Genomic DNA, 14,269 nt, shown 5'->3' on the forward strand with positions numbered 1-14,269 from the left:
CAATCCCTAATGCTTCAAATGTCCAAAATCCATCTTCTTGAGATTCATCTTCAAGGAAAGATTATACATGCAATAATGACATGATATTTCAAGAGTGACCTGGTTCTCAAAACAGGGTCAACAAACCATAGTACCAGAAAGCACATGTTGTGAGTACATGTAAGAAAACAAAAAACAAAAACAGAAACACATTTCAAAGATGACGATGGTAAAGAGTACCACAGTTTTGTTTATGCTTACCTCAGAGGTTTTGAGAGAGATTTCCACACACATTGACCTCCCAACAGCAGGTAACTGTCCTGCCAGGGCTTTTTTTGCTTCATGAGTAACTTCCGGTATGTCTTTGATTGCCAAGTTGAACTGCAAAATGAAGCCTGATTTTACTTCACAGAAACTTGTTTGAGAAGCCTTACAAGAACTTCAAGCATAAAATCCTCTGATTGATCACACACTGCAGATTACTATAGCTGTACTGCAGTCTTTCCAACTATATTGCTGTAGAACAGGAAGGCACCTACTTCTTGTTTCTTTCTTGCCCTTTCAGCCTATCATTCCTTTCAAATACCACAAGCATCTAACATCTCCCAATCAGAAATCAGCTAAGAACTAATTTCAGATACGGTTTCAATACAGTTTTATAATTACTGTTGTGAGCCATGGCAGGAATGTTTAGTGAGGGAATCAGATAAAAATCTTAAACAAATAATAAACTAGTTGGAACTATTATATTTCTCTACTCAGACTCACAAGAGGCTGGAATCTTACTGCATATGACAAAAACATGTACTAACACTTTTCATGGGATTGTTTGAAGGAATATTTTTTACCCAATCAGAGCCTGTTGGCGAGGATGATGATCGAGTACAGATCTTCTCTCCAAGACGGGCCTGGACAATCACTTGTACAGTCTGAAAGAACACAATGTATTTTTATTTGCTTCACTTATACTTTGCCTTTCTCCCCAATGGAAACCCAAAAGTGGCCAATGTCTTTCTTCTCTCCTAGATCAGGCTATGAGTGTGTTCCTGTTATAACCCTGTAGCCCTAATGTGCAACAGTGACAAGCAAACACATTTTTAGATGAACATATTTTAAGTTATCATCCTGATATATCAAGACACTGCTAAAATAATCCCCTAATCAAAAACTAGGATTGTACAGGGGGAACAATCATCCTGAACCTGGAGTTGATGTGTCATCAATTAGTTTTCAAGTTTCTAAGTTTATTTTTTAAAAAAATTGTTATCTATTTTTCTCTATTATCATCCTAGAGACATATCATCTCAATCTCATTGTGTCCGTGTTCTCTCCAAAACCCACAGCAATTTCTGTGTACATTAGGTGGTACACAGATAGCCAGACTAGGATCTACAGAACACCTCAGAAACCTTTCTTGCTTCACACTGAAAACCCTAATATAGGCATGAGGTTCACGATGCTCAGAGCCTGGACAGAATGTCCTTAAGGAACCATATAGTTATATCCACATCTATTAATATGATCATTTATAGTTCATCAGCATCTTACAGCAGGATGAAGAAATAGCACTGTATTTCAAAAATACTTTATGTCTGGTTGTTCCGCATGATTTTATTCCAGACCTTTACAAACAATTAGTGTGAAGGTTCAGTTCAAAATGCTGTTAAGACTTAAATTCTGTATTAATCATCACTGTATGAACATGGGCACAGAGATAACTACAGGGAGTTCCAGTTTTTGCAACACAAATGCAGAACCAGTGCTGATTACACAACAACAAAAAATTACCTTTAAAGCAAAAAATTTGATAAACTTGTCCAGGTCCTTCCTGTCCTGGGAACTGAGATCAGTGTCCATTGCATATGGAAACCTGGGATAAAGAAGACACATAAATAAAGAAGACACATAAATGTTCTGAGACTGTGAAATCATATGAAAAGAAAATACCTAACTAATATCTTATTTACAACAGTGACAAACTATCTGTGTCTTTTCAGAATCAATTCAGTAAACAGGACAGGAACAGACACATTTTATTTAAAGTGAAGTGTGCTAAAAACAACCAACATTTCATTGTTATGTGCATCTTTAAAAAGCCTATTGTATTTTAACAGCCTAACAAAGGCAGTGTTCACACAAGGGAGATAATGCGGGGGGGGGGGAGGCTATTTGCTCCGCAGGAATTTGACCCATATTTCCTGGGAGCCGGGTGAGTCGGGGTTTTTTTTGCTGCGTATTTCCGGTGCGCTTCAACAAGGGATTGATTATTCGCATCTCCGCACCGAGTGCTCCCTATGCACTGTGTGATGATGCACATACCGAAACAGGGGGAAAAACAAGGGCATGGAGTCGGGATGGCTTCATCAGACCATCCTGATGCCATGGAAGTGCGCTGGCGCGATCACACAGGGGAAAATCCGTTCCTGGCCCATTGCAAACCCGTTTGCTACTGAGTTTTCCTCGGTGTCTTTTTACTCTGCTTCTGCAGCAGAGCAAAACGGGTTGCTGACGGGAGTGGGACACTTGGCAGATGTTGGCGTCTGATCATGCCTTAAAATCCGCCTGACATTCGCACCTATGGCGCGGCTACTTCTGCGTGTGATCGCGCCCAAAGATTCCCACAGACTACCTTGTGCCTTATCAGGCCTGGAAAATCATCTTTGCTGCTCTTCTAAGACAAGAATACAGCTGGCTGCTTGGATTCTGCAGAGGTGAGCTGTATCACTTCCCCTATGGCAGTGGTGGCGAACCTATGGCACGGGTGCCAGAGGTAGCACTCAGAGCCCTCTCTGTGGGCACACGTGCCATCGCCCCAGCCAGGCCCAGACCATCATAAAAGTGTCAAAATCTCTGTCAAATAATTTTAAGTAAATGAAAGCATTTGGGATTGCTTTCCTTACTTTGTTTGGATCATCTTAAGTTAATGTATGGGTTGTTTTTTTCTTAAAGTAAAACCTCAGTATTCAGGTTAAATTGCCGTGTTGGCATTTTGCGATAAATAAGTGGGTTTTGGGTCGCAATTTGGGCACTCGGTTTCTAAAAGGTTTGCCATCACTGCCCTATGGGGTAGGCTGCAGATGAAGAAGCCAAAAGCTCTGTAGACCATTCTGCCTCTTTAAAGGCAGGGATAGAAGAAAATCTTCCCTCAGTAAAAAATCTGCACAAAAGAGGTCTATGTGAGCTTTATTTCTGCTTTAGAGTCCTCCTCAGTACTGAACAGGAGTGGCTTTTATCCTCTCTACCAGCAGGACAACAAGGCTATCACTTTAATACTCCCCCCCTGTACTTCAGCTATTCAATGGGCAACACACAGAAGAATCCCAGGAAATGCTTGTCTCCTGGCCCTATCATAACATCAAACAAAGAGTCTGGTGGAGTAAAACTGAGATATGATAAAAGTTGCCATGTACATCTATGTGACATACTGGCTGAGAGGCATGAAATATGGTTGCCACTGATGGATTCCTTTACAAATTAAAGCCATATTTTCCCCTCATCGTTAATTTACAGACAATGCAAGATTTACTCTAAGCAGAATTTACAGTTGGAGTAGTATAGTGACTAAAGTGTGAGCAGTGACACAAGAGGCTGTTGAGTCTAATCTCATCTGCCATAAACTCTTTAGGGATCCTTGCACAAACCAGATGTCCCAACTGCAATACAAGGAAAATAATATTAGCTCTTCTATTCCTTCAACGGTATGGCTTTCTTGGCCATAGCCTTAAGCCTAGCCATATTAAATTTTAAAAACACCTCCCTTTTCCTATTAAGCCCACACTAATTATAGAAGTTTTAAATCTCTTATTTTGTGCTGAATTATTAAAAGATAAGAGGCCAGGGAATCACGAATATTCAGATCTTTATTGTGCAGAAGATGGAAAAGAACTTTGGTAAATAAACTCATCCTTCTCTAACAACGGGGTTATCTATTTCTCTCTATCTTCAGTAAATAAAGAGCATTCAAGGACTGAGTGAGCCAAGGTACCTATCTTCCCTGTGTTACAAAAGTATCAACATTCTGAAGAGACTCTGGCAAATTGGCCTTTTAATTCAGGCAATGGTACAGCATTTAATCTGGCAGCCAATATTACAGTATCTGGGAAGAGTCAAACATTTCAAATATGCCAGAAGGGTTACTGAAAGTTCTAACCCATTATAGGAAAGAGAACACACCCTTCTTGCTCACAGATTTGCACTTCTAAAATCTAACTTTACTAACTGATTTTTAACCCATGCCAAGGAGAAGTACAGCCTAGCTGTTCCAATCTTTGATCAACCAATCTCTTCCAGTTACTCTGAAAGGAATCTTCTCATAGTCTAAGGAGGAGCCTAGATCTATAATTAAATAGTATCTTAATCCTGAGTCTGAATGCATCTAGCCATGCTGCTAATTTCAATGACGGAACTGAAAATTCTTGCCAAACACATTTAGGCAGTCTGGTTGTTTTTCTCATGAAAACTCTTGCCAAACAGCTATACTTGATACACATTTAGGCAGTCTGGTTGTTTTTCTCAATAAGAACATAAAAGAATCTATGTTGGATCAGGCCAATGGCCCATCCAGTCTTAGACTCTGTGCCACACAGTGGCCAAAACTCAGGTGCCATCAGGAGATCCACCAGCAGGGCTAGAACTCCAGAAGCCCTCTCACTGTTGCACCCCAAACACCAAGAATGCAAAGCATCACTGCCCCAGACATTTTAACAGAAAGGAATCAATGTCCTTTGAAATACCTTTGACCCAGACTCCAGTACCATAAAGCAGGGGTGTCGAACTCATTTGTTATGAGGGCCGGATCCGACATGAATGAGACCTTGTTGGGCCGGGCCTTATGTGTCATAAAATGTAATGCCAGGTAGCGGAGATACAAACTTTATAAAGGACACAAACAAAAAGATGCTTAAAACATTAGCTCTGTAAGCTGCAAACCTACTTTTGATTTATTGACATTCACCACAGAAATCTCATGCTCAGAGTTCTGAGTCTAGGACCCAGGTTAAAACATGAAATGGCTGAGTGATTAAGAGAGTCTGGCAAAGCAAGCTATGATGCAGCAGCAGCGGCGGCAGAACTGGAAGCAGGAGGTGGCCAGTTCTACTGCGGGCCTGATGGAAGCCCTCTGGGGCCGCATGTTTGACACCCCTCCCATAAAGTATAACTTGGTTAATTCCCCCCCCCAAAAGGTCCTAATGGCTGTCAGATAATACCTTCCTCCTTCTGTATGAAAAAGATAAACCATTTAGCTATGGTGATAGCTTCTGAGAAATAAATTAAAATTGTAGTTTCTAGGATAAATCCTGGGAGAATAGCAGTCCTAGATATCTAAATCTAGTCACTTGTTCAATATTAACATTCACTACCCTTCATTCTTTTTTCTTCAGTCGAGAGCCTCTTGAAAAAACAACTATTTTAGAATTTTTTTGCATTTATAATTCATCTTTCATCCCCAAAACTGGCTAGCATGTGCTATGTGCTTCAAACCTACAGCCATAAGGGATAATGCTGTACTGTCCCACATGCAGTAGAATTAGGAATGCCAGCCTTCAGGTGAGGCCTGGGGATCCCCTGGAATTACAGCTCATCTCTAGACAACAGAGGTCAGTTTCCCTGGAGAAAATGGCTGCTTTGGAGGATGGAGGTGGAATTGTATCCCACAGAGTCACCTTGCTTATTTAATACATATGCAGAGTACATCATGCGAAATGCTGGCCTGGATGAATCACAAGCGGGAATTAAGCTTGATGGGGAAAAGATCAACAACCTCAGATATGCAGACGATACCACTCTAATGGCAGAAAGTGAAGAGGACCTAAAGAGCCTCTTGCTCAGGGTAAAAGTGGAGAGCGCAAAAGTGGGCTTGAAGCTCAACATTAAAAAAACTAAGATCATGGCATCCGGCCCCATCACTCCTTGGCAAATAGAAGGGGAAGTCGTGGAAGTAGTGACAGACTTCACGTTCCTGGGATCCCAGATCACCGCAGACTGTGACAGCAGCCATGAAATTAAAAGATGCCTGCTCCTTGGGAGGAAAGCGATGGCGGACCTAAACAGCATGATAAAAAGTAGAGACATCACCCTGCCAACAAAAGTCCGTATGGTCAAAGCAATGGTATTCCCAGTAGTCATGTATGGCTGCGAGAGTTGGACTATAAGGAAGGCCAAGTGCCGAAGAATAGATTCCTTTGAACTATGGTGCTGGAGAAGACTCTTGAGAGTCCCTTGGACTGCAAGAAGATCAAATCAGTCAATCCTAAAAGAAATCAACCCTGACTATTCCCTGGAAGGCCAGATAATGAAACTGAAGCTGGAATACTTTGGCCACCAAATGACAAGGGAGCACTCCCTGGAGAAGACCCTGATGCTGGGAAAGATTGAAGGTCAAAGAAGATGGGGACGGCAAAGGATGAGATGGTTAGACAGTGTCATAGATGCAACGAACATGAAGTTGAGCAAACTTCAGAGGATGGCGGAAGACCGGAAGGCCTGGCGTGATCTTGTCCATGGGGTCGCGAAGAGTCGGACTCGACTGTGCGACTAAACAAATCCCTCAGAGATCCCTGTCCTCTCCAGGTTCCATCCCCAAATCGCCAGGGGTTTCCCAGCCTAGATCTGACAATCCTACCCCTTTCATCCCGTGCTGGTGGACAGGGGGGACCAGGCAACCCTAAGTAGTGTGGAAGGTGCAGGAGATGTTTTGTTTTGAATTGTGCCTGGAGTTTTACATATAAATGGGGGACTGATTTTGCATTATTATAGGTATGAATCAATATTATATGTAACTACCAGATTTGAATAATTATGTTGGAAAGGTGTTCTACTTGCACAGAGATGTCTTTAAAGCAGGTAAAATATGAGTTGTTCTCTCTGCTAAAATATGCTGATTGTGTCTCTAGGAGAGATGTTTTCCAAGCATATTAATTTCTTCCATCAACATCCTACGTGGCGAGATGAAATAGTTTAGAATAGTAGTTTCCTTTCCCCATCAAGTAGTTTTTATGTATTAGTTTGTCCTTTTCCCATTTCCCATAGTTAGAGTGTTAGGGTTCTAGTACCCCCCCCCTTCCAATTTTTAGTTGTAATTTTTGTAGTTTATAGAAAATGCAAATAAAAAATCCCCTTCGGGGGGCACAAAAAACAAAACAAAACATCCTACGTGGCTGAAGGAGTATTTTTCCTCTTTCCCAAGCACAAGCTAGTTTTGTGTATCTTATTAGTGAATGACATAGATTAGAAAGCAAGAAGAGCCCCAGCCCCAAAGTTGAGAAAATTTCCATGGGTAGGAGAATTACATTTCCACAATATATTGTGGTTGAAAGAAGTGCCTGACACCTTTTGGTATGCAATTTATGTTTTTACTCATGGCTCCTCTGAGTCTGGATGACCCCTCCACAAGTGTCATGAATCACACCTCTTACCAAGTACCAGTGCCTAAGGGGTCCTTGAATACTTCCAATAGGAAGTTTTTTTTGTCTTTTATTATATAAACGGTTGATCAATGAAAGTAAATGAATGTAACTGGACATGAGAGTGGGGACATGATGCCAACGTTATCTTTGAGCCAATAATGTACATTATGAATTGTAAACTTGTATGATGCCATTTAAGGGCTGTGGTGACTCAAGTGGTTAAGATGCTGAACTGCAGACCGGAAGGTCAGTAGTTCAGCAGTTCGAGACCTGAGTGCTGCATGATGGGAGTGAGCTCCCGTCTCTGGTCTCAGCTCCTGCCAACATAGCAGTTCGAAAGCAAGAAATAGTAGTAGATAGATAAATAGGTACCACTTTGGTGGGAAGGTAACAGCATTCCGTGTGTCTCAGTGTCTAGTCATGCTGGCCACATGGACAGCGCTGGCTCTTCGAGTAAGGGATCCTTTGCTATGATGTCATTTAGGGTATAAGAGTCTCTGCCCATCCTGATTTGGAGGGACATCAGCTTGGCATATGGGTGCATTGGCACTACATTCTGTATCTCTTATTATTGTGATAATAAGCAATTAGTTAATCCAGATCACTGGACTCTGCCTGTGTCCCCCCTATTGGGCCTCGGGGATGCACGGGGCACAGATTTGTACATCAGTAGAATTAAAAGATCTTGTTGGTTAAGAACGGGTGGATGATAAATGGGTCCTGAAACAGCTTTGACAATACCATTAATATATAAATTAAATAAAAGTGAACACTGTTGAACACCTTGAGAGGTAGGAATAGTCTGTGGTTTAGCCTTCCAAAATGCATCTAATTTTAACTTTAGTGCCTTGATATAATATAATCAGTAACCATAACAAATGCCTACTGATCATAGTTTCCTTCAGTTTCCCTCCTTCCTATGCTGGAAGCCAGTGAATGGTTAAAATGTGCTATGAAAACATTAAATCTGGTTATAATTAAGTCGACTATGTCTTCCCAGGAGACAGATCTATTAAAATGTCATGTGGTACTTTAAAGATGAAGAGGTTTATTGTGGTATACGTTTTCTGTGGACTAGAACTGTGAAGTTCAGGGGGGGAGTAGATCTCTTCATTCCTCATCCCCTTTCAATCCCTTCCCCAAATTTCCCATCAGAAAAAATTGTAAATTTGTGGGAGCAGTGGGGGGGAATCTCTTGTAAAATACTTTGTCTTTTGGAATGAGTACAAACCTTTTTATGAGATCTTGTAATAGGATTGTCTGAAAGGATATGGGAACATCCGTAATGTCACAAACCTGCTAAAATGGTAAATGGAGCAAAAGTTAATGAAATATGAGATATATTTTTTGCTCTGTACTCATATGTAAATATATTATTGCCAACTGAGAATAATACCATGCAGCTGACCAAATAGGCACTAGTTCATGAAAGCTTATACCTCAATAAATCCGTTAATCTTTAAAGCAGCAGAAAAGTTGTTCCTTTCTCGCACTAGGACTTATTCATTATCCTCATGTATATTTCAGAATGTTTCACAACAGAACTCATTGCCACAGTGTAACTTTGTTAAATAATGCAATGGGGTTTGTATGGGCAAAAAGCAAAGTACATCTAAATAATGACTATTGTGTGCCATTGTGTGATTTGGACAAGCCCTTTTATCTGTTTTCATCCAAGTAACAACCAATGTTCCCTCTAAGCTGAGTCAGTGTGAGCTAGCTCACACTGACTCAGCTTAGAGGGAACATTGGTAACAACACTTATCCAGTTCTCACATAACTGTGAAGGGTTAAACACAATGTAGAACAAACAGGAGATAACAGATTTGACCCAAGATATGGCAGGAACAACTCATGGCTGCTCGTTCACAATGTAGCTTCACAAATCAGAATCTGACACGATCTTATTTCCCTTATTGTATAAACAGCTTTATGTAATTTTGAGAGACTGTTTAAAGAGCACTATCAGTGAAGCTGTTATACTTTCTATACTTTTCCTCATATATAGTTATAGAGCACAGAACTGTGTCTGTGTGGCACTACCCCGAGAAAATCAGAAGAAACCACCACTCTTCCTTCCTCTTCTATCAGTGGACTTCTATCGAGAGAAAGAGGCTCCACTGGTGGACAAGGAAAGACAAGTTTGCTAGATGTCCCCTTCTCTACTGCAGCTCCCTGGAGAATCCCGACACCCAGCAACACTTTTTCAGGAGTCACAGCAGCCTGATGTAGGAAGGGGAGGGTGGGAAAGATCTGCTTCTGCAATGCTTTGTGCTCATGGTTCATAAGCTCCAAACCATTTTCATCTTTTCTGCAAACTTTTGATTATACTTCTCTTGATGGAAAAACTTAAAATGTTCAAACTGCAGCATTTCTCAGAACTTTTGATGCACAGTCGGACATTCTGGCACAAGTTCAGCTGTACCAGATATGATGACATACTCTTTTTTTTCTCCATGGAAGTAACTTCTTCAAACACAATCCTACTCAAATCTGCAGCTTCTGATGCTTTTAGTATCTCTTCCCAGAAGCTGTAAGAGACAGCACAGCTAAAGTAAAAAAGTGTGCTTTCTTAACTGCAACTATATAAAGGACTTCCTTATTTCACTCTTTTGTGTAAGTATGCAGATGGGGGCAGGATCTTTCACAGGTAATATTAATCGACCATGCACAGACAAAAGGGTGCTTGTTAAGGGGATGGAGTCACAACAGATTAGTCATGAAAGCATCTCTATGGAAAGACAGGCAGGCAGGTACTCACAGAGCTTGTAGGTACTTGATTTTAGAAGAGGAGAATAAAAGGAAAGTCTATAGGGAAGGCAAACTCCCTTTGCCACACTATTCCATACCTGTATGGTTCATGGTCCCAGGTGCTCTTTTTGTTTCTGGCTTTTTCAGATAGCTATGTTAAATGGCCACAGTTTCAAATGGGAAGATATATGGGCATGTTTATATGCATGCCTTTTCTTAATATGGAAAGTTATATTACAGTAAGGGGCAGGCATCTGTTATCCAAGGCTGCATTGCTTTAAATTAACAATGGGAGTCTTTGTAAAACTGACCCCCACCCCATTTAGCCTGTTTACACAATCATTTAGGTATCCTCTATCTTTGCTTTGTAGTTTAGTGGTTGAGCACATGCACTGTATGTTGATGGTCCTAGGTTAAATCTCCAGTCAAAATCAACTCAGAAAAATAGTGAAAGACCATTGTGAGTCTTGAGTAGGCAATAATGTATAAAGAGAGCTTCACATGTATAAAATTAGCTTTCTTATAAAGACTGCAGTCACTTTAATGCCAACATTTCATTCACCTCACATACCCTTGAAAATGTCAAGACTGGCCCTGTTGAAATTCCAAATAAAAGTCGAACACCTGTCTCTGACTCACAAATCCATTAAAGAATCCATTCCATCTTTGACTACGACTACTTGCTGATGTTTTGAATGTGGGGAGAAGCTGCCTTGGCAACAATTACATCACTATCACCTTAGAGGAAGAGAGAACACTAGACAAAGCTCCAAGTAAAGTTCTGATACGTTCAAGAGAAATAACTATCATTAAATCCAAGTCTAATATATGCCACCTCATTGTTAGCCTTTCAGGCCTTGAGCATTGACTGACATCACATGACCCTGTTACTCTGTGATAAGCACATCTCAGCTTTAAAGGGGGAAAAACAGCTTCTGGGATGGATAAGCATCACCACTGCCTGCATGGGAAACTGGCTGGGCACCCACTGTATTCTGCTCTAGGCCTCATGAAGAAAAAGCAAGAAATAGATACAATAAACAATAAATCTGTTCCCCAATATAAGAGGGAACTAAACTATTAAATGTTCAAAGCAGCATGGCCATTTTGCAGAAAGAAAAAATAACTGTTACAAAATAAATGTCCCAACTGAAGAAATGGCTAGATCTTTTTTTTTAATCTAGAAAATGGCCCTACTACTTCCTTATAAAAACATTATGTGTAGATCTGAAAAACAGAATGTTTGGGGGAGGGGCTAAGGCCATGGCTCAGTGGTAGAGCATCTGCTTGGCATGTAGAAGGTCCCAGGTTCAATCCCTGGCATCTCTGGTTAAAAAAAAGACCAACAAGGACTCAGATATCTGCTTTTCATGCAACAGAAACAGCAGGTACACAACAGAACCAGCATTTCCCTTAACGTGTTGGAGAGTGGAGCCAAAGGAAGGCAAGGTTTGGGGAGGGATTTCAATGGGGTATAATACCATAGAGTCCACCTTCCGAAGTGGCCATTTTCTCCAGGTGAACTGATATCTCTCACCTGGAGATCAGCCTTAATACCAGGAGTTCTCCAATTGGCAACCCCTACATACTGTTTTCAAAAACTGAATTAGGACTACTCACTTTTTTATTTCAGTTACTAAAAAGCCCACTGGCATGCTGTAATCTTTTCTCTAAAATGTATATTAAACACAGGTCTCTTGTGTTTAATGTCCAGCCATCTAGAAAGTATGCATAAAGTAATGTAGACATACAATATGCTACTATCTGCAAGTGTTTTTGCTCACTTGCACTTGCCATATCTGTGCACCTTTGGCAACTGAAGTCTACCACTTCTTTCTTCTAAATGGCAAATTATCAGCCGGTCTCCAAGTTGCCCTATTTGGGAAAGATAATAGAGAGGGCGGTGGCCACACAGTTACAGGGCTTCTTGGATGACACTTCCACCTTAGACCCCTTCCAGTCCGGCTTTCGCCCAGGACACGGGACAGAGATGGTACTGGTGGCCCTCACGGATGACCCCCGGAAGCATCTGGATCGGGGCAGATCGGCAGTGCTGTTGTTGTTAGACCTGTCAGCGGCTACTGATCCACCGCCTCTCCAACACTGGGGTTCAGGGGCTGGCCTTGCAGTGGCTTGTCTCCTTTCTCCAAGGTCAAGGACAAAGCGTGGCACTATGGGGTCAACTATCCCAGAGGCACCCACTAGAGTGTGGAGCAATGCTCCCTGTAAGCTGTGGAGTCTTGTGAGCAAAAATGCTGCTTGGTGAGCGACTGGCATTAAAGTTGTGAGCGAGCGATTTGGCTCTGGCATAAATTAGTTTGCTCTGGAGCCGTCCTTCCTGAGTCAAGTAAAAAATGTGTGAGCCGGATGCTAAAAAAACTGTGAGCTATCTCACACTAACTCAGCTTAGAGGGAACACTGGTGTGGAGTGCCTCAAGGGACAGTGTTGTCCCCGATGCTCTTTAATATCTATATGTGCCTCCTTGCCCGGATTGCCTGGAGGAATGGGCTGGGATGTCACAAGTATGCGTATGACACCCAACTCTATCTGTTGTTGGGTGATCAGTCTGCCTCCAAACTGGAACATCTAGACTGGGCTTAACAAGCCGTGGCTGGTTGGCTTAGGGTGAGCTGGCTGAAAGAGGAGCGGTAGCGCAGGCAGTAAAACGCCTGCAGTAACATCAACGAACAGCCACTATGGCTGTTCGAGACCCACCGCGGCCGGGGTGAGCTCCCGGCCCTAGTCCTAGCTTCCGCTCACCCAGCAGTTCGAAAGCAAAAGTAATTAAAAAGCAAGTAGATAAATGGGTACCTGCCCTTAGAGGGTAGGGGGCACCCTCCTCTGTGAGGTGTGTGGTGGCGCATCGGCGGCGGCAACGGCAGCAGTAGCGGCGGAGCAGCGGCGAGGCAATCCCTGGTGGCTAGCAACATCGTGTGGCGAGACCCGGCAGTGAAGGAGGAGGCGGAGTCACGGAGGAGCGCGGTGACGTGGAAGGCAGGCGCGGCGGAGCCGAATATGGACGTAGGCTGGGCTAGAACTGACACGGGCCGCGCTCCAGGAGACCGCCGAGCAGGAGGACACCAGAAAATGGGACGCCGACCCAGAGGATCATTGGAAGGAAGTATGCCGGAGCCAGGAAACAACAGCCAGCCTGCCACCTGGGTGCCGGTAGGCAGCCCCACCCTGTTACTATGTGGCCTTAGATAAGGGATTAAAGTGCATTGAAACTTGCCTGTAAACCGCTCTGAGACCTTCAGGTCTGAGCGGTATATAAATTGAAGCTATAAATAAATAAACTGAATCCAACGAAGATGGAGGTCCTTTGCCTGAGCCGGGGCAGTCCAGGGGTAGGGATCCTGCTTTCGACCTTCGATGGGGCGCCTTTGGTGCCAGCGCCGGAGGTTAAGAGTGTGGGAGTGCTCCTGGATCCCTCCTTAGCAATGGAGGCCCAGGTAGTAGCCACTGCCAAATCAGCCTTTTATCATCTTTGGTTGATCAGGCAGTTGGTTCCCTTCCTCGAACGCAACGACTTGGCAACCGTGATCTATGTGATGGTCACATCGAGATTGGACTACTGTAATGCTCTCTACATGGGACTGCCCTTGTCTCAAATCTGGAAGCTGCAGCTGGTGCAAAATGCTGCAGCCAGGCTGTTAACGGGACTCCCAGTTCAGGAGCACATCCAGACTGTGCTAAAGGCACTGCACTGGCTGCCGATAGCATACCAAATTCATTTCAAGGTGTTGGTTCTTACCTTTAAAGCCCTTTATGGGCTTTATCTGAGGGACTGCCTTTCCCCACATATTCTCCAGAAAGCACTGCGTTCAGGGGTCCAGAACTGATTGGCCTTCCCGAGTCTTAAGGTGGCCAGGCTGTCAACAACCAGGGCCAGGGCATTCTCAGTGGCAGCTCCATCCTGGTGGAATGAGCTCCCAGAAGAGATCAGGGCCCTGCGGAACCTCTTACAGTTCTGCAGGGACTGTAAAATGGAGCTCTTCCACCAGGCTTTTGGAGCTGCCGCCACCATTAAACATCATTAACAACTAGTAGTTGAAGGGTAGGAAGCCCTGTTGTCTCTGGAATCTATAACATCAGCCTGTGCCAGCCATCTGAAAGACACCTGAAGTAGACC

General features: G+C 42.9%; 1 protein-coding gene across 1 annotated transcript in view; it reads right to left on the reverse strand.

Annotated features, from left to right (window-relative positions):
- Nucleotides 1-14,269, reverse strand: part of ATG13 (autophagy related 13) — a 44,140-nt gene that overhangs the window by 23,850 nt on the left and 6,021 nt on the right. Inside the window, exons 2-4 of the mRNA XM_015407224.1 lie at nucleotides 1,768-1,849; nucleotides 828-908; nucleotides 241-360 (exon numbers count right to left, since the gene is read on the reverse strand). Of these exons, the coding sequence (XP_015262710.1) occupies nucleotides 241-360; nucleotides 828-908; nucleotides 1,768-1,836 (270 nt within the window). The 5' untranslated portion in view covers nucleotides 1,837-1,849. The remainder of the gene's footprint in view (nucleotides 1-240; nucleotides 361-827; nucleotides 909-1,767; nucleotides 1,850-14,269) is intronic.

This window comes from Gekko japonicus, unplaced genomic scaffold, assembly GCF_001447785.1.
Source record: "Gekko japonicus isolate JY-2015 unplaced genomic scaffold, Gekko_japonicus_V1.1 scaffold84, whole genome shotgun sequence".
NCBI classification, from domain to species: domain Eukaryota; kingdom Metazoa; phylum Chordata; class Lepidosauria; order Squamata; family Gekkonidae; genus Gekko; species Gekko japonicus.